Raw genomic sequence first — 18882 nt, 5'->3', positions numbered from 1 at the left:
GTGTTTATTCATTGTAAAGCACTTTGTAACATTTTTAAATAAGTGCTGTATAAATGACGCTTATTATAAGTAAAATATGAAACATTATTTATGATAACAGGAAGTTTCTGCATGAAACCAACTTATTTAAAAGGACACTCAATGATTAATAATAATCTTTTTTTTAATTTATTCACAAAATTGATGAATCATGATGATCAGAGGGATTTTCCTTTCTTTATTTTATCCAGACACTTACTGGCTTGAATCATAAAGAAACTGAACTACTAGTTGTTGACGCCCATTTCACAAAAAACGAAACCTTAGAGAACTTGCGGTAACGAGTGGACAACGGCTCCGACCAGACGTGACTCTGCGCCCGGTGCGTCGGAGCTCGACATGGAGAGATGAGCTGCGGGTTTGGCGGTTTTTGCAGAGAAGAGGAAGAAGAGAAAGAAGTCAGACTCTGGTTCTCGTTTAATGGCGGAAACCACTTTCAAAGCTTTATAGGCGACACCGTGCAGAGCTGAATGTGAAAGTAAGTGAACTAGTCCTCTGCAAACTGGAGCAGCTACTGGACCGGTGTCACCGGTGAGTCCCATCATGTTTAGACACCACGTCATTCACCTGACACATGTTCTTCACATGTTCTTCACCTGACACATGTTTGTAATGTCGCTGTTGGTTCTGTGAAGTGGGTCAGGATCAAACTGAGCGGGCTAACGCTAGCTACGTAGCTCGTCGCCACACTACGCAGGGAGTAAGTCGGTTCTTTATTAGTTGAAGCAATGACACTTGTTCAGAGTGGCTCTGCTGTGTGGATACAGTGAATAACCGTGTAATGAAGCTGCAGGAACAACCGCAGCCATTGTTCGGTTTGTTTCTGAAGCGGTTTGGCTGTTTTCAAATGACGGCAGAGGCTGGAACCGAAACAGGAAGTGAATTCCCGCAGCACAGCCTGTGATTGGCTTGGCCTCGGAGCCAAAGATCTTTTACTGAACAGGAGGATTCCCTCCTGACTTGGAAAATACCTTCTTGCAGGTTTTTTTTTATTTATTTACTCTCTCCACGCACATTTATATGATTTATATGACATAATTAACTACCCTGTCTTTTTTATATGCTGTAGTTTGCTTATTATTCTTTTTGGGTTTCTTGCGCACCAGTGTTATTATTTCCACACATGACAGCATAATTTTACACATTTCCGGAGGGATCAATAATGACAGCAGCATCAGTGAGGAGCACATAGTGATTCTCAAGCAATTGCATGAAATTCAGTGGTAATACATTCAAATGTACATAATTCACTGTTTTACTTATATTTACTTTATTTATTGACTTTTTTAGATCATTGATGATTTACATGATGTCTCTTTTTAGAATGCTGTTGTACTATTTTCCCACCGCAGCTGAACCAGGAGTGTCTCGGAGAAATATTTCTCATCCGGTTATTAGATGTCTTACATATTTTGATTTCTAAAACTTTAAAGTGGTGCAGTCTGTTATTTTTTTTTATTCTATAGCCCAGTGAGACCTTCTGTTTTTTCCCTGCTTTTTAGCTGAAATCATTAACTAATATGTATCGTGTTGCAGTTTTCTCTTTACAATGTTATTTTCACCTCCATCGCTTATCTAAATGTTTCTGAGTCAGTTTCTTTAAAAGGGTGTGTTCAGGATGATTGTTTCTCAGAAACTGGCAGAATGGAAAGTGAAAGGAGCTTGCCTCATGGTGTAATACAAGGTACTTTTCATTGAAGACGTGTCCTCCCCTCCTTTTGCAGAGAACAACTCAAGCCTAAAGATGAAGTGTCCACAATGTGGCCATAGTGTTTCGGAGAAGACAGCCAAGTTCTGCAGTGATTGTGGCTGGAAGTTGACTGTCCAACCTGCAAACAAACAGGGTGAGTAGTTTCATGTGGAAATGTGGTTAATGATTTACAGTTTACTCTACAAGTCTACTCTAGATTAATACTGCCAGTTTTCCATAGAGGCCTCAAAGAGAAATCAAATTTTTGTGTGAAATACACATGTTCATTAATTCCTTCTTTCCTTCAGTCAGTCATTCATTCATTTACATAAAGGAACATGTTGGAAAACAACATATCTTTCAAGAACTTATCCACATCAAAATTGAGTCTGTTCTTCCCTGACCCGTAACACACCCCTCCTACGCGTTTCATGGTAATCTGTCTCATAGGTTTTGCATAAACCTGTTAATCAACAAACACACAAACAAGAGCACAAACATCCCAATACTTGATGTCCGATTTAGTTTTAACATGTGTCTTTATTCCAGTTGCAGAAAGTGAGCCACAATCCTTGAAAGCAGACTTGGAAGATACAACTGAAAAATCAGAGCCTCAGAAAAACTTCCCACCTGTGGACAGCAAGGAATCCAAGGAGTCCCCCAAACAACAAAATGAAGACAACACCGGCAACCAGAAGAAGAAGGTGATTATGACTGCCACTGATTTGCATCTCATCATATTGCTTTATACTGACAGCTTCTGCCCATCCCATTTAAATCAGTGTGAGAAGGCTGCACATCAGAACATTAAAAGCTTAATTTTAGAACTGTTGGACAGTCACAACTGAAAAGGTACCTCTTTAAATATTAAGAAACTTAAACGCTACTTTTTTCGTAGGACATTACAGCGTGAAATATTAATAATACAACACATCATTTTATGTACATTTTAAAAGTAGCTTAGATATTTAATTAATGCCCAAAGTAATAATCTGTAGATTATCAGTTAAGTGGATTTTAAAACGGAGCCTCCTACCTTTTTGTCATGATAGAAAAAAAAGAAGAAGAATAAAAAGAAGAAAGATGGCAGTATATTGTCAGACTTTGGCCAGAGCCTGTCACAGGTGTCCCTGGAAGACAACCAGGGGACGCAGGACAGAAGAGACTCCTCTGACAGTGAAAGCTCAAACAAAGCAGCGGATGAAACACCAGTCTCACTCCAAGATGAAGCCTCCTCAGTGGAGAGCCAGCCTAGTTCCTTAGTAGCCAACAGCCCTGCCGCACCGTCTGAAGAGGCACAAGTCATCCAAAGTGAAAATCCTGCTGCGACAGCGAGGCAGTTGGAGGAAAGTCAAGCACACTCCGATGAGGTAGAGAGCAACGCACAGAAATCGAAGGAGGATCAGACACTCAAGACAGCGGTGGCCGACAGTCCAACTCAACACCCCACGTCAGAGGACAAGGGTAACACTCCTCAGTCAGGTAATGGTAAAGGGACAAAGGCCGCTAACCCTAAAGATCCAAAGGCGGACACTCCGACTCAACACCCCCCGTCAGAAGAAAAGGGTACCACTCCTCAGTCAGTTACTGGTAAACGAACCAAGCCCGCTAACTCTAAAGATCCAAAGGCTGATGGAAAAAAGTCAAAGAAAGATGCAGTCACTGAGAAGCCTTCACTGGACCAGAACGCCAATGAAGAACCAAGTGTGAAGCAGACGGAACAAACCAAACCTAAAGGAAAGAGTCAGCAGGACCAGAAGCAGAAGCAGAATGTGGCAGCCAAAGGAAAGATGGTTTTTGGCAATGGAGATTCATCCAAGGTAACGCTGAGTGAAACGTATTAAAAAAGTTATATTCTTATTGAGAAGCAGAAAACTACATTTAAATCTGTCTCCATGTTTGCAGATGTTTAGGGTCCAGGGCTGTAAATCATTGTTTATTTCTTATTATTTTATTATTAAAATTAAATTAAAATGTTGAACGAAAATTTTAAATACAATTAATAAGAAATTCACAACTAAACACAGTGAACATGTTATTTATTGTTATGTATATATTATATATATATATATATATATAAATACAAATACAATTACAGCAATACATTTTTTTATATTTGAATTAGAATCTCAGACTCCTGAAGTTCATTCCAGCAGCCCTATGAAGGTATATATTTAGGATACATATTTATCGATCCTTGTAAAGGCGGTCACTAAAGGCTCCAGCGTTGACCCAGAGGTGAAAGTGGAGCACATGGAGGTGCAGCAGTCTGGAAGTGGGCAGGACTCGACTCCAGCTCAAACCTCAGAGGACGACGCTGAATCCAACACACCCGCTGGCCCACCACCCAAAAGGTGACGACATTCTCTTTGATGGCTGCAAACTATTCCTTAGGAAAATAATTTTGCCAGGTTACTCCCGATGTGGGTGATATATTTACTGCAGTATTTTTGTGTTCATTTGTTCTCGCCTTTTAGGCCGACCACAAACCAGACCATTGCAGCGAACGACAGACTCACGATTTACTTCCACGCCGTTCTCTCGAAGGATTTCAAATTTGATCCTGATGAGGATCAAATCTTTATCAGGGCCGGGTCTTCCATTGGCTCATGGGATGAAAATGCAGTTGAGTTGCAAGTGACCAGGTATGTTTTCTAAAATGGTCGGAAATTCAGATGGTTGCCACCTGCAGCTGAAGCCGTTTTTAGACATGAACTCGGGGAAACATCTGTAGAATCGGGTCCAGTGCCCAACCTGCACTCATCACCAAGTAAATGTTACTTTCTTCTCCTCCTCACACAGGTGTCTCGGAGAACATGGTTTTCTTGTTGAGGGCAGTCTGATGACAAGCAAAAATAAAGCTGCAGCTAACTCGATACCATACAAATATGTTGTCTGGCGCAGAAAAAAGGAAAAATATGAGTATGAGTTCATTTACAAAGATGATGCTAAAAAGACGACCAACAGATGTTTGTTTGTCAAGTCCAGGCTCCTCAATGAAGGTAAGTCTATAATCGGCTGAGGCCATTTATAACAAGAGAATTTGAATACAGAATTTTTCATTCTTATCCTCAGCAACTGTCTTCTGTCTTTTTTGTTACAGGGGACTGGCATCAGTATGATGACATCATCTGTGTTGAACCAACAAAGGGTGTTCTCAAAAGCATTAAAGAAACCTTTTGGCCCAAACAAAGGACGAGTCTGATTCAAGGCAGAGAGATCGCTGGGAAAATAATGCTTTCTACCATATTTGATCTTCTTAGTAGCTGGAGTGAGATCAATCTGAAAAGTTTTCTGATCCAACTGAATCAGTTCTTTGAGGTTTACGGGGACCCCTCTGTTTATGAGGAGACACATAAGAAGTGGTACTCCTTAGATTATGGAGAAGACGATGTAAGCTCATAATCTTGGCACAGTAAAATTATACATGGCTTACAAACACTAAGGTAGATTGATTACCTGTGGATTTCTCCTCTTAGGTGAAGAAGATGCTGAAAGAGTTCATGCTGACAAGCCTGGTTCCTCAGTTGCTGAAGGATGGAGATGGGAAGGGGAAGATGCTCATTCCCGACCCCATGAGGGCGGCTGTGATCATGCTATGTGTATGTAAGAGGCATAGTATCCGTCTAAATGAACATGAGCTTTATAAGCTCTGCACCATGCTTTGCCTGCCCAAGCAAAGCAAAGAGGATTTCCTTCAGTACTGGGTAGATTTCTCAAAGGATGTCATTATTCTTAAAAGGTAAGTACCAAATCTTTCCAAGTCATCCATCTTCTCCAGTAAATAACTTTAAATCACTGCTTATTTTACTATTTTTGTAGTAGTCTCCAAGGATATTTGGAGTATCTGATAAATACGGTGAGAAAAGCGGGAAACCCCCGATGGATTCTCGTGCTGCCGCTCCTCCACCTCTTCAAAGGCACCTCAAAGCCCTTCGAAATACCGTCTTCTGGAAACATGAAGTACGGCCCATCCTGGGCTGGTTTGCAAGGCCTTGATATAAGTGCAGGGACATACATGAACAGTCAAGAGAGACAGTAAGAGTTCCCCTAACTTTACCAAAGTTGAGCTTAGACAGTGCATTTATCTGCAGATAAGTGGGTCTTACTCTGTTTGTTTGTTTTTACCGCTCTCCTGTTTTCAGGGCACTAATGAACGTGATAAAGAACCACCGACACTTGATGGAGGTGGATGCACTTCTCACGCGATCCTGCTTGTTCCTGCTGACGGTTGATGAACTGATTGATTGGATCGGCAACATCGACATAGAGCTTTTGGACATTCTTCTTGTTTTCTTAAATAAAGCTCCTCATGATGTCAGCTACAGTAACTCCAAGGTAAAGGGGAAACTTTTGTAAATAATACATATCAGGCTTGGAGTGCATTGAATTCGATTAATCTTGGTCTTCTGTTTCACAGGCAGTGACTGACCTTCTCTCGCACATCCAACTGCAACTAATTGAAGAAAAATACAGGTGACTCGCTCTTCTAAATTTAGCAGGTTTTTTTTTTGTTGAATTGTAAAGGCATGAAGTCACTGACTATTTGTGTTTGTTGGTAAACTGTCATTGAGACACGTTTTAGGACAAGTATTTTGGTTGTTCAGTGTTTTTGAAAGGCTTTTTATCGCTGTGTAGACCATGAAATGACATTTAACAGAGGAGGGTTAAGACCAGGGAAATGAAAAAAACTGACTTTAAAGTTTAATTTCACCAATTCATCACAGAGAGGCATTTTTTTGCAGTCGTTAGTAGTTTGATATATTCTTAAAAGTTCCACTTTAATCTTGAACTTTTCAATCATTCTTCATATGCTAAATTTAAAAAAAATCGGATTTATTTCGACTTACTTCTTAAACATTTCAACTTAATACTTGAAATACGAAATTGAAAAACTAAATCTTCATCTTCTCACTTGTATTCCTTATATCTGGCCCTAACACTCTTCTGTACATTTCTCTATGAAGGGTTGACATGTTTGTCCAAGTTGGTCAATTTTCCATTCTTCTTTTTCCTCATCATAGTTATTTTACTGAGGCCTACTGGAGAGAATGTCTTGCGACAGCAGTGAAACTGTTAGAGAAGATCTGCAGGGCAGTCAAACCATCATCACATGGCCTGAACACAACTAATATTCCCATAGCCTGCATGAATCTGGTTGCATCAGTTGCAGACGTTTTTCATTGTAAAAAACAACAGGTATGTGAAGTCAATGTGAATGAGCCATTACCTTTTCAACCAGAATTAAGTTTTGCTGATTTCAAATATGCTTGGCCTGATTATAATTCCTTTTCAGGACACAGAGCAGCAAGATGCAAAAGACTTCATCTCTCAGGCGATACACATTATGAGAGACTGGATCAATCGCTCCTTCAGACAGGGTTTGCTCAACACCTCCATGTTTCATGTTCAGGTCACAGCGGAGATGGAAGTGAGCAGTTTTGTTTAATTAAAAAAAAAAAACGAACATATAGACATTTGCTCGCAATAAATTTCTTTCAGAGAATACTGGTAAATTGTCCCTTTTTTGTTGGTCGTGATTAACAGATGTGGAACAACGTAATTGCCGTCCAGTTCAAAGATGAAGATTGCAAAGAAGAGTGGAGACAGAAGTTTACAAGGGATTTTGAGGGAAAGTACAAACAGGTACGTAATGCACGTTATGTACATTTAAGTACATTTTTTTTTTACAAATTAACATATTTAACATAATTTTTGTTTTTACGGTTTCAGGAACAAGCTGTGGATCAAATTGAATTCTACTGCTCAAAAATAGAAGAACTCAGTGTTTCTCATCCACATATTTCTGCTAGTATTGAGAGGTGTGCTCTTGAGGCTGTTACATCTTTGTGCCAGGTATGAACACTCCTCATTCTTCCTCTTGTCATACCTAACAACACTTTTATCATGTAATCAAGAATTTGACTATTTCTGGAAGTCACAAGGTCACTGCACCTATCTAAAATATGCACAATAATCCTCATTGCTGTTTTACTTCTTATGCAGACCAAGTCTGAGGGCAGACTGTTTGAGAGGCTCAAGATAAACTGGAAGTTTGGGAAACTCCTCTCAGCCATCATCCAGAAATCATGGCCGAGGGACCTTCATGGAAACTATGAAGAAGATGAAGAACTGGTCCTCAGGCACCTTCTCTCCTGGAATGCAGCCAAAGACGTTTTCAAACTACACGGTAACTCCTCACATGAAAGAAAAAAAGATTTTGACATGGTTAGGGGAGTGATGGCCTGTCGTGATCTCAAAGTCAATCAGGCAAAGAAGACATTGCTGTTGATTTAGACAAAACACTGACATGTAATTTCTGCCATTGCAGGGGCGGAAGAAAAGCTGATCGAGACGCTCACTCAGGAAGCCAGGGATAGATTTGCTATTGCCATATCATCCTTCACAGCCATCAACGATCAACTGGTCCATGGACAAATTCGGATCAGTCTGCTTAACATCATTCTGGATAAGAGAGATTTCTTCCTAGAACTGCTGAAAATCGGTAAAAAGTCAAATTAAGTTTGAAAGAAATTAACCATAAATCTGTTTTTCATTTATTAAAGTAACCCCTGAACACGCTTCTGTTCGTGTGTACTGGCCTAATATAAATATTTACATTTGTCCGTGTGGTTTGATTTTGACAGATTGCCTCTCTGAGCATGAACAATATAAAGATACTGACAAAATGAGGAGGCTGTTGCAATGCAGAGAAAACGAAGTGGAAGCTGTGTACCACGAGAAGAAGCTTGTGGACGTGTTCTTAACAATGAGCCACAAACTTAAGGAACACATGACAGGTATTGAGTGAATCAGTCAGTTTGGTTTGATCCTAATGTGCCACAACTTTAACAACTTTATTTTCACATCACATGACAGTCGATGTCGCCGACATGGAAGAGAGACAACAGGTCAACGTTGACATCAAGCCCCTGAACCTTTTCATGGAGGTTCATCAATTAGATGAACTGCCGTCTGAGATGGCTGGCGTTGTCACCTACTTCAGTCTGGATGAAAAATTCAAAGAAATGGCGGAGACCCTGAACACCTTCGGAGACAGCTATATATTCAAAATGTGTTGGGAGCAACGAGCCAAGCTCTGGGTCACCGAAGAAGTTATGTCGGATGATTCCAATGAACAGGAAGTAGCAGACATTATGGCAACACCAGAGATGATGCACGAGGAAGTTTTCATGCCCTGCTATGAAACTTACAAAGGCATCTACGCTTCTCTGAAGAACGGCAGCATAAGGCTCGAGGAGGTCAACCGGCTCTTTAGAGCGTTCGAGGGGAAGTATGAAGAGCTTGCGAAGGACCTGGTCATCATGTGCAAAGTCGATAAATCAACTGACAAAAAGTGGATCAACGGCAGGGTTCAACAGATTGAGCAGTATCACGAGCTTCATCTCGCCGTGACTTCGGCTCAAATCATCATGACGGTTAAAGAGACGCTTCGTCTGCAGGGGGACTTCCAGGTTCTTGAGACTCTCACAGAAGTTGTAAGTTGCCACGTGTGAATTTTGCATATTGCACCCAAAACTCTTGTGTTAAACGTTTGTCGGCTACAAACCTCCTTCTACACAACACATGTATAATACGATGTTTGTGTAGAGATAATGCATACACAAATTTAAATAGCAATCATTAGAATGCATAACTCAGCCGAGGCCCAACAGTCCCTTTATGACATCAGATTTAAATTTACTAGATCCAGATTTTTATTTCCATGATCCTTGAATTCTTTGAGAAACCAATGAAAGTGAGGAATAACCCCTTGCTATGTTAAATTTCATGTTAATCTGTCAATTTGGTTTTAGATAATCCTTCAAATTTACAAAGGTAAATGAAAACATACCCTTCTTGGCGCAGGTAATAATCTGCTGATGATGTAGAGGTGATTAGTGGGTGTAATTTACTCAGAACTATTTTAGGAATCCTAAATGTTCTCTTCCTAATGTCAGAGTCACGCAGACTTTCAGAAGGAGCAGCTCAATCGGATCGACAATGACTTGATGCACGCAAAGAAGGTTCTGGTGGACATCAATGAGCCCCGCAGACAGTGCCTCCGGGAGCTGGGACTCAGAGGACACTTTGTTAAATGGGTCAAGGATGCACTTGAAGGTAAAAAAGTCATTTTTTTTCAATTTTACTTGCAAAATAAAATTGTATATGATTCTCATTCAAGCAAATTATTTATAAATGTTATTTTTGATCAGATATCAACGAGTTGAAGGTGTTTGTTGACTTGGCTTCCATCTCTGCGGGAGAGAATGATATGGATGTGGATCGCGTTGCTTGCTTCCACGATGCTGTTCTTGGCTACTCCCCGATGCTTTATGAGCTCAAACCAGACTCTGGTTTTCCCGTCTTCAAGGAAGTGCTGAAGAAGCTCTGGAGAGCTTTGGACAATGATGCAAACCTACCAAAAAAACTGGTAAGAGGATGCCTTGCTAATATTTGTACTAATGACCTAGAGCAGGACTTGAATTTTGGGCTTTTAAATTAAACCTTTGATATGGTTCGAGACACTTTGTGATGGACAAATCCCTCAGATGATTTACAATCAATATATCTAGTACACATAATTAACATTCAAATTAATTTGAAAGTCATACTGGCTACTTGTGTTAATGTTAACCTCATTAAACATAAATATAAAATAACAGCTTATTTACGAATTTAATCATCTCTTGTAGCGGGACAGTGCACGACACTTGGAATGGCTGAAGACTGTGAAGGACAGCCACGGATCAGTGGAGCTGTCCTCTCTCTCCTTGGCGTCAGCAATCAACAAAAAGGGTGTCTACCTGATCAGTGCACAAAGTGTAAAAACGGTAAGTAACGAAATCAAAGTTAATTGCATCCCTTTGAACTTACAGCACAGATCTTACCTCCGAGAACAGACTCCCTCCAAAATTATGACTGTATTTCTGTTTTCTCTCAATCTAGTTGAGTCTTGACACCGCCTTGAAGCTGCAGATTCCTGAGGAGCATGATGAGGGTCATCAGATGCGCTGGTACTCTCTTGAGGACCTGAGGGAGCTGCAGAATAAACTCATGCTGATGTCTGGGAAAGCTGATCAAGGACAGAACGATGTTGATCACTTTGCTGAGGTAAACTGAAATGTTGCACTTTTATTTAAGGTCAATTGGTTTATCTTGTTGTTCTACTGTATACTAGATTTTATTTGATGAAACACTGTAATTCTGGTTTGAATATTACTCAATTATAATATGTATTACTATTTTTAGAGATTTAGCAAATTTGGTCGCTACATTATATTTAGAGATAAGTTGTTTTATTAATTATTTTCCACCTTATGCTGAAGAATATACTGAATTAATATACAGTACACACAAAAATGTATAAATTGCATTTGACTGAAGTTTCTTCTTTATCTTTCAGGTTTTTGCCAGCGTTCAGAGACTAGCTGAGGCATTTATTGCCCTCTACACTGCTGGGAATCCTCTGTTCAGACACTGGGACGCACAAATCAACTGCTGTTTAAGCAGCAATGAACCCAGCATAATGATGGACTTTAACCTGGGCAGTGTTCTCGGTGCTGTCATTGTGGAGGGCTGCATTGAGGAGCAGCTCCCTGAACTTTGCAGGAAAATGGAGAAATGCCTGGATTACTGGAGGGATTTTGTGGACAAGCAGAGATCCCAACATTACTATCTTAACTACTTCACAGCCGAACAGATCGTCTACCTGTGCAGCAAGCTGACTCAGCAAAATGTGACCAATGTGGAGGACCAAGTTCTCATGATGCTCTCCTTTGTCAAGCAAAATTGCACATCCTTCGACTTGAGGCATGTGTGGCATGCACTCCGGTATGAGCTTCTCACAAAACCACCAGAGCAAAATGAGGACATTGAGTTTCAGACGTTTGTAATGGTACCAAATGAGCTGGGAGACTCTGACTGCATCACCGGACTGGATCCTCTACCAAGTCTTTTGGAACAAACGAATGGTTCCCAAAAATTTGATCTGATCTGGAATGCTTATATGAAAGACATGAATAATTTTCTCCCGCACGTTCTTGATACAAACAGTCTTGGGCAATTGTTGGAAATACTGGCTAACAGAAAAGACAAGAGAGAAGAAGATCAGGGTGAGGGTGAAGAAGACATTACTGATGATTACATGGGCAATTTCATCAGGAGGCAGCTTCCTAAAGCCTTGGTCACAGGAAAGCCTAACTTGATCATTTGCCCACAGGATGAGGTCCTGACTTCTTGCATCTCCGTTTACATGAGTAGCGAATGTGAGCCACTTCCCACCTATGATGAAGTCCTCCTGTGCAACTCCTCAACAACTTATGAACAGGTGGAGCTATTCCTCAGACGCTGTCTCAGCACCGGCTACGGAGGAGACAAGATATACTCTCTACTGTATGGTGATCTGCTTACTTATGACGTGAGCTCTAAACTTGAGAGCTTCTTCCAGCGAATAAAGATGCAGAGCAGGAAAGACTACAGACTGGTCATCATCTGCAGCTCAGAGAGAGAAAATGCCTACCTTCCCTCAGCCTTCAGCCAGCACAGATTGCACATAGTTCCCCAGGAGCCATTAGCATGGATCCAGAGGTACCTCCACAGTCACTACATCGTCCCAGCAGATCGGTGCAGTGCCGCAGCTGCATTCACAGACCGACTGTGCGTTGGTGTCGTCTCATCCAAAAGGGCTGGCGTTGGTGAGTATGTATTAAATAGGCAAACTGAAATTGAGAATTGATTTTTAATATTGTTCACATGATGACTATTCACTGCGAGTACTATCAATACCTCCCAAAATGACCTATTCTTTAAATTGCAGGTAAATCTCTCTACATCGAAAGGCTGTATGAGAAACTGAAGCACTCAACCGAAAAGCCGTCAACGAGGAAATGCATTCGCTTAATTGAGCCTAAGGTGGATGAGAATGTTGTCCTTCAATCTCTGCTGGACACTCCCAACAGGGAAGAACTCACAATGTTCCATTTCGACGTCACATCATCGGTAATAATGAGTTTCACATCGATGATGAGCTTAGAGCAATAAAACCTTTTCAATAAGATAGGCCTCAACATATCACGTATAATCCTAATGGACTGTGTTTTGTCTGTGAAGGTGCAGAAAGGCCTCCATGAGTTTCTTTTCAAACTCTTGATTCTGCGCTACCTGATGGACTCTGAGGGAAGGATGTGGAAATGCAGTGACCAGCAGCTGTATGTCATGGAGATTTTAGAGCCGTCTGTTAAGGCGACCAGAAATGCTGCACGGCCGGTAAGTTCTTAAGCGTTTTGGCACTAACAGCACATTTGATATCTGATTTTAAACCGTTTATAAACTGGTTGTGCTTTTATCTCTTTTTTTATTACTGCTTAGGCTGAAACTGGGAAAAGCACATTCGTAGACGTGTTCCCAAATATTTTCTGCCGACCACCCAAAGATGTGCTGACGATTGAGATGAGCAAGCAAGAATATCCTACTGTTGTGAGCAGTGGTGACCCATTGATGGATGATAAGGAATTCAGGAGTGAAGCCTTTCAGCGGCCATATCAGTATCTCACACGATTTCATAACCACACTGATCTTGACGGGTTCAAGTATCAGGGAGTTGAAGGGAGACATGTGGACTGTCTTCAGATGCTTCTCATGTACTGTGGCATTATGGACCCATCCTGGGCAGAACTGAGAAATTTTGCGACGTTCCTTAACTTTCAGCTGCAAGACTGTGAAACATCAGTTTTTTGTGATGCTACTATCACTGGAGACACACTTACTGGATTCAAAAACTTTGTGGTGGACTTCATGATCCTGATGGCAAAGGACTTTGCCACGCCATCACTCAGTATCTCTGACCAGAGTCCTGGCAGAATGCAGATGGACCACACTGGTCTCCGAGATGAAGACCTGGCTCCTTTTAGGATTAGAAAGAGATGGGAAAAAGAACCACATCCATACATTTTCTTTAATGATGACCATGTCTCCATGACCTTCATTGGTTTCCATCTTCAGCTCAATAACCAAAACTCTGTCGATGCCATTGACCCTACCTCTAAAAGGGTGATAAAGGCAAATGTCATGACAAAGGTATTGTATGACGGCTTAAATCTACAGAGAGTCCCTTTCAACATCAACTTTGATAGCCTGCCAAGAGGGGAAAAAATTGAGCGACTCTGCAACGTTCTCGGTATCCAGTGGCCTCTTGACCCTGATGAAACATACGAGCTCACAACTGACAACATTCTGAAGATGCTGGCAATCCATATGCGGTTCAGGTGCGGCATCCCAGTCATTATCATGGGTGAGACTGGGTGTGGTAAGACGAGACTCATCAAATTCCTCTGTGAGCTGCGGAGGAGTGGAGTGGCCACTGAGAACATGAAGCTGGTCAAGGTCCACGGTGGAACCTCTTCAGAGATGATTTACAACAAAGTCCGAGAAGCCGAAGATATTGCTTCAATCAACAAGCAAGATTATGGATTTGACTCTGTTCTCTTTTTCGATGAGGCCAACACTACTGAGGCCATCAGCAGTATTAAGGAGGTCCTCTGTGACACGACAGTCAAAGGAGAAAGGTTGACACCCCACAGCGGTTTGCAGATAATCGCAGCGTGCAACCCTTACCGCAAGCACACAGACGAGATGATTCAGAGGCTAGAATCTGCTGGTCTTGGTTACAGAGTTAGATCTGAAGAGACGGATGAAAAGCTTGGATCGATCCCTCTCCGCCAGTTGGTGTATAGAGTGCAAGCATTGCCACCCAGCATGATCCCTTTGGTGTGGGACTTTGGCCAGTTAAATGATCTCACAGAAAAAATATACATCCAGCAGATTGTGCAAAGAGTAGTTGAAAATAAAACAATCCCACAAAGTTACATCAAGTGCATCGCTGATGTCCTTTCAGCCTCACAGCAGTATATGAGGAAAAGAAATGACGAATGCAGCTTTGTCAGCTTGAGAGATGTTGAGCGCTGCATGCAGGCTTTTGTTTGGTTCTATGAAAACCACGTCATGTTGTTTGTAGAGCTTGAAGAGTTTGAGAGTAAACAAAACTCTGATCAAAATGAAAGACGTCAGAGACAGTCTGAGGTGAGAGACCCAATTCTCTGGTCTCTAGTCATGGCAATCGGAGTGTGCTACCATGCCTGCCTAGAGCATAAGGAGAAATACCGACAGAAGGTCAGTAAAAGCCTGCCACCAGCATACAGCCCAGCAAAACTAATGCAAGAAATTTCACTCATGCAAGATCTACTTTTAAGTGGCGTGCCTATGGGGGATACTATTGCTAGAAACAGTGCTCTCAAAGAGAATGTCTTCATGATGGTTCTCTGCATTGAGCTAAGAATCCCTCTCTTCTTGGTCGGAAAACCTGGAAGTTCAAAATCTCTGTCTAAAACCTTGGTGGCAGATGCGATGCAAGGTCAAGCTGCTCACTCTGACCTCTACAAAAGGCTGAAACAGGTCCACCTGGTGTCCTTCCAGTGCAGCCCCCACTCAACACCAGAGGGCATCATCAATACATTCAAGCAATGTGGACGCTTTCAGGAAGGAAAGAACCTGAGTGAATACATTTCAGTTGTGGTTCTCGATGAGATTGGCCTGGCCGAGGACTCTCCAAAGATGCCACTGAAAACCCTTCACCCGCTGCTAGAAGAGGGATGCATTGACGATGAGCCGCTCCCGCACAAAAAGGTGGGCTTCATTGGTATCTCCAACTGGGCTCTAGACCCTGCAAAGATGAACAGAGGCATTTTTGTCTCCAGAGGGGATCCTGATGAGAGGGAATTGATCGAAAGTGCGAAGGGCATATGCTCATCTGATGCAATGGTTTTGGAAAAGGTCAGGGATTTCTTCCAACCCTTTGCAAGAGCCTACTTGAACATCTGCCACAAAGGAGGCAAAGGGTTTTTTGGCCTACGCGACTATTACAGCTTGATAAAGATGATCTTTGCAGCTGCCAAGGGCTCCCAGCGAAAGCCAACTGCTGAGGAAACCGTGAAAGCAGTGCTTAGAAATTTCAGTGGCAGGGATGATGTGGATGCAGTAAGTGTCTTTACCAAAAGACTACAGATGGCGCCCAGCCTGGACAACATCAGTGCCATTGAGTTTGTGAGAGAAAACATTCAGGCAGTTGGACAGGATGAAGAGTGTCGGTACTTGCTGGTGCTGACAAAAAATTATGCAGCCCTACAGATCCTGCAGCAGACCTTCTTCTCCGATAGTTATCAGCCCGAAATAATCTTTGGATCCAGCTTCCCGAAAGACCAAGAGTATACCCAGATCTGCCGCAACATCAACAGAGTAAAGATTTGCATGGAAACAGGTCAAACAGTTGTGCTCCTAAACTTGCAGAACCTCTATGAAAGTCTCTATGACGCTCTCAACCAATACTACGTCTGCCTGGGAGGACAGAAGTATGTCGACCTTGGACTTGGAACTCACCGTGTGAAATGCAGGGTGCACAAAGACTTTCGGCTTATTGTCGTTGAGGAAAGAGAGGTGGTGTATAAAGAGTTCCCGATACCTCTCATCAACAGGCTGGAGAAACACTACCTGGACATCCACACTGTTCTCAAATCTGAGCAGAGGAGGACAGTGGATGAATTGGAGAAATGGGTGAGACTTTTTGTGTCCGTCAGCAGTCAAAGCCTGGCTCCTACGTACAAGTACCAACCCCCAGACGTCTTCATCGGTTACCACTCAGACACGTGTGCTTCTGTGGTTCTGCAAGTGATGGAGAAGCAGAAGGAAAGTTTAGAAAGCTCCGGTCAAGAGAGGCAAGTTCTTGAAGAAGCTAAACTGGTACTGCTCAAATGTGCCACACCAGACTCAATGGTGCGATTAGACTGCACAGAGCTCCCCAAAGTAGAGAGTGAACATCTGGCCGGGGTCTACTTTGAAGAGCAGAATAACAGTTGTTTGGCTGACTACATACTTGCTCACACAGAGCAGGAAGTCCAGGGCTGCTCCTGCTTCACAGAGGTAACTTTTAAAGTTATTATACAATACCAGTGTAAAATATATCCTACAGTTGTTTTCACTAATTGCCGTTTTTAATCATAGGTGACAACCATCTCCCGACTTTTGACGTCATCTGACCTGGAACCACTGGAGCAAAGGTTTCTAAGCATCGAGCTTCTCTCACTTCAGCAGTTTGACACAGAGCATTCCTTCCTGAAGAAAATCAGGTTTGTTGATATGTTGGAGAATGTAATATTTTACACTTCACAGCAGTCATGACTCATGAATCGTGACTTGTTAATATTCTCAACAGTCAAAAACATAGTCTGCTAAGGCATGATCTCAGTCTAAAGTCAAATCCCTGTTTCCTTGCAGGAACTTCCTCACTGCTGAAAGTGGAGGCAGTAACATTGGACCCTGCAACAAGATCCTCATCATCCAGGGTGATTTCGATGAAGCCTCTCACAGTGCCAACCTCATTGCATCTGCTAAGTAGGTCCAACGTTTCTCCTCTGTTGGGTAGGCAGCAATTTATGGTTTTGCCATATTGAGTTTCTCCTGTTCATTTTTAGGTATTCATCAATGAATGAAATCAACAAAATAGCTCAGGAGAGCACAGGAAGCAAGCTCTTTTTCTACTTCATCACCAGACTACCAAGGATGGAAGGCGGGACTTCCTATGTCGGCTTCCATGGAGGTAAAGCTAATACAACTGACTAAAATCATTTCATGTAAACCTGTGTTATTTTCATCACATTGGTTTTGTGAGTAGAGGATAATCTGTCATATGTTGATACATACAGGACCCTGGAGGTCAGTTCACATTGACGACCTCAGACGATCAGAAGACATCGTTTCTGACATCAAAGTCTTGCAAAAAATGACAATCAGCCAAATGTTTGAAACGAAGCTGAGTCCACCTGAGGGTAAGTGGTTGATCAATATTTCATATTTGATGTCTTCAAATTGAAAATAATCGATGATCTCAAATTTCTTCTGCACAGCTATGGAAGTGGAAGATATGTACAGCGGTTTTGAGCCGGAGAAAGCAGAGGAAAACGTGAGTAAATAAATTGGAAATCTTTGCATCTCATCTCCAATGAAAAAAAATCTTAAACTGAAAAAGACTGAAAGTAATTTATATTATTGGACATGAAGTATATGCAGCAGTTTTAGTGACATGTAATGTTATTCTGGCTCACTGGGACAAGTTGTTGACCTGTGTGTCCTCCTGCTGCAGGGCTGGGACAATGTTCTGGACACGACAGCATTGCTGCGGAGTTGTGTTCAGAGTGCAGTGGGCATGCTGAGGGACCAGGTGGAGAGCGGACTCCGCAGCACTCGGAGAGTTGAGATCCTTCTGACTCTCCTCAGCGACAATGACGAAAGAAATGGTAAAAAATAATAACTTTGTTATGAAGTATTAATTTCTTTGTTGATTCATTTTCATAGTGATGCGATGTTTCATGATGTTATCGAACTCTTATCAGGTGAATTCCTGCGAAGTGTGAAAAGACATCTTCACTCGTTGCTGGCAGTTTATGATGGCAACACATATTCATCCATCAAAAGCAACTGGGTGATCAAGGAGGCCTCAAACATCGATGCCTTGCAAGAAGGAGGCACCTTCAGGTGAGTGATACAATTCAAAATGTGCCAACATTTGCTGATAGAGATATAATCATATCTTTTTGGACAGCACCATTAACATTTTTTTGGGTCATGACAGGCACACCTTATGGAAGCGTATTCAGGCTGTGGTCGCCCCTCTCCTGGCGCAACTCGTTTCAGTCATTGACCGTGACCTAAACTTGGACATCCTTCTAGATGGAAACTGTGGTGAATCTGTTAAGAGGCTGTGGTTAGATATCTTTGGCGATGATAAGTTTCTGGAAATCCCACACCTAACAAGAGAACACAAGTAAGTGTTGGTAATATTGTAAGTTGTAAAAGATAATGGATAACTCTTTTATCTAAAAATGTATAAACTTTTTGTTTTCTCTTTTCACAGCTCCGAGACGAGAACCATCCTTGTACAGAACTACATTGCCCAAGACCAGAACATGAGCTGTATCATGCCCTTCAGCTGGAGGATCAAGGACTACCTTGAGGAGCTCTGGGTTCATGCACTTCGACACGAAGGTAGTTGACTGTTCTCAGCTGCTTTCCAAATTTCACCACTGTTATTTGTGTGCCTTTTT

At 41.9% G+C, this 18882-nt stretch overlaps 1 protein-coding gene across 2 annotated transcripts in view; it reads left to right on the top strand.

Moving 5' to 3' along the window:
• Positions 1-294: 294 nt before the first annotated feature.
• The window catches only part of rnf213a (ring finger protein 213a), a 29269-nt gene continuing 10681 nt past the window's right edge, over positions 295-18882 (top strand). Inside the window, exons 1-37 of one of the 2 annotated variants that reach the window (XM_062408908.1) lie at positions 295-517; positions 1764-1883; positions 2279-2433; positions 2782-3549; positions 3935-4083; positions 4207-4374; positions 4532-4731; positions 4833-5122; positions 5209-5471; positions 5552-5767; positions 5875-6067; positions 6150-6205; positions 6754-6928; positions 7026-7160; positions 7277-7375; positions 7463-7585; positions 7736-7919; positions 8061-8234; positions 8377-8529; positions 8609-9228; positions 9691-9850; positions 9946-10163; positions 10426-10563; positions 10679-10843; positions 11136-12426; positions 12549-12730; positions 12842-12997; positions 13100-16702; positions 16784-16908; positions 17057-17173; positions 17254-17378; positions 17485-17607; positions 17686-17741; positions 17922-18075; positions 18172-18313; positions 18411-18602; positions 18693-18823. In XM_062408908.1, coding sequence (XP_062264892.1) covers positions 1784-1883; positions 2279-2433; positions 2782-3549; positions 3935-4083; positions 4207-4374; positions 4532-4731; positions 4833-5122; positions 5209-5471; positions 5552-5767; positions 5875-6067; positions 6150-6205; positions 6754-6928; positions 7026-7160; positions 7277-7375; positions 7463-7585; positions 7736-7919; positions 8061-8234; positions 8377-8529; positions 8609-9228; positions 9691-9850; positions 9946-10163; positions 10426-10563; positions 10679-10843; positions 11136-12426; positions 12549-12730; positions 12842-12997; positions 13100-16702; positions 16784-16908; positions 17057-17173; positions 17254-17378; positions 17485-17607; positions 17686-17741; positions 17922-18075; positions 18172-18313; positions 18411-18602; positions 18693-18823 — 11299 coding nt within the window. In that variant the 5' untranslated portion in view covers positions 295-517; positions 1764-1783. Of the gene's footprint in view, positions 571-1763; positions 1884-2278; positions 2434-2781; positions 3550-3934; positions 4084-4206; positions 4375-4531; positions 4732-4832; positions 5123-5208; positions 5472-5551; positions 5768-5874; positions 6068-6149; positions 6206-6753; positions 6929-7025; positions 7161-7276; positions 7376-7462; positions 7586-7735; positions 7920-8060; positions 8235-8376; positions 8530-8608; positions 9229-9690; positions 9851-9945; positions 10164-10425; positions 10564-10678; positions 10844-11135; positions 12427-12548; positions 12731-12841; positions 12998-13099; positions 16703-16783; positions 16909-17056; positions 17174-17253; positions 17379-17484; positions 17608-17685; positions 17742-17921; positions 18076-18171; positions 18314-18410; positions 18603-18692; positions 18824-18882 lie in introns of both variants that reach the window. The other variant, XM_062408907.1, reaches the window with a different exon arrangement.

The sequence above is a fragment of the Platichthys flesus genome, chromosome 16, assembly GCF_949316205.1.
Source record: "Platichthys flesus chromosome 16, fPlaFle2.1, whole genome shotgun sequence".
Lineage (NCBI taxonomy): Eukaryota > Metazoa > Chordata > Actinopteri > Pleuronectiformes > Pleuronectidae > Platichthys > Platichthys flesus.
This window is presented reverse-complemented; position numbering and strand designations above follow the sequence as displayed.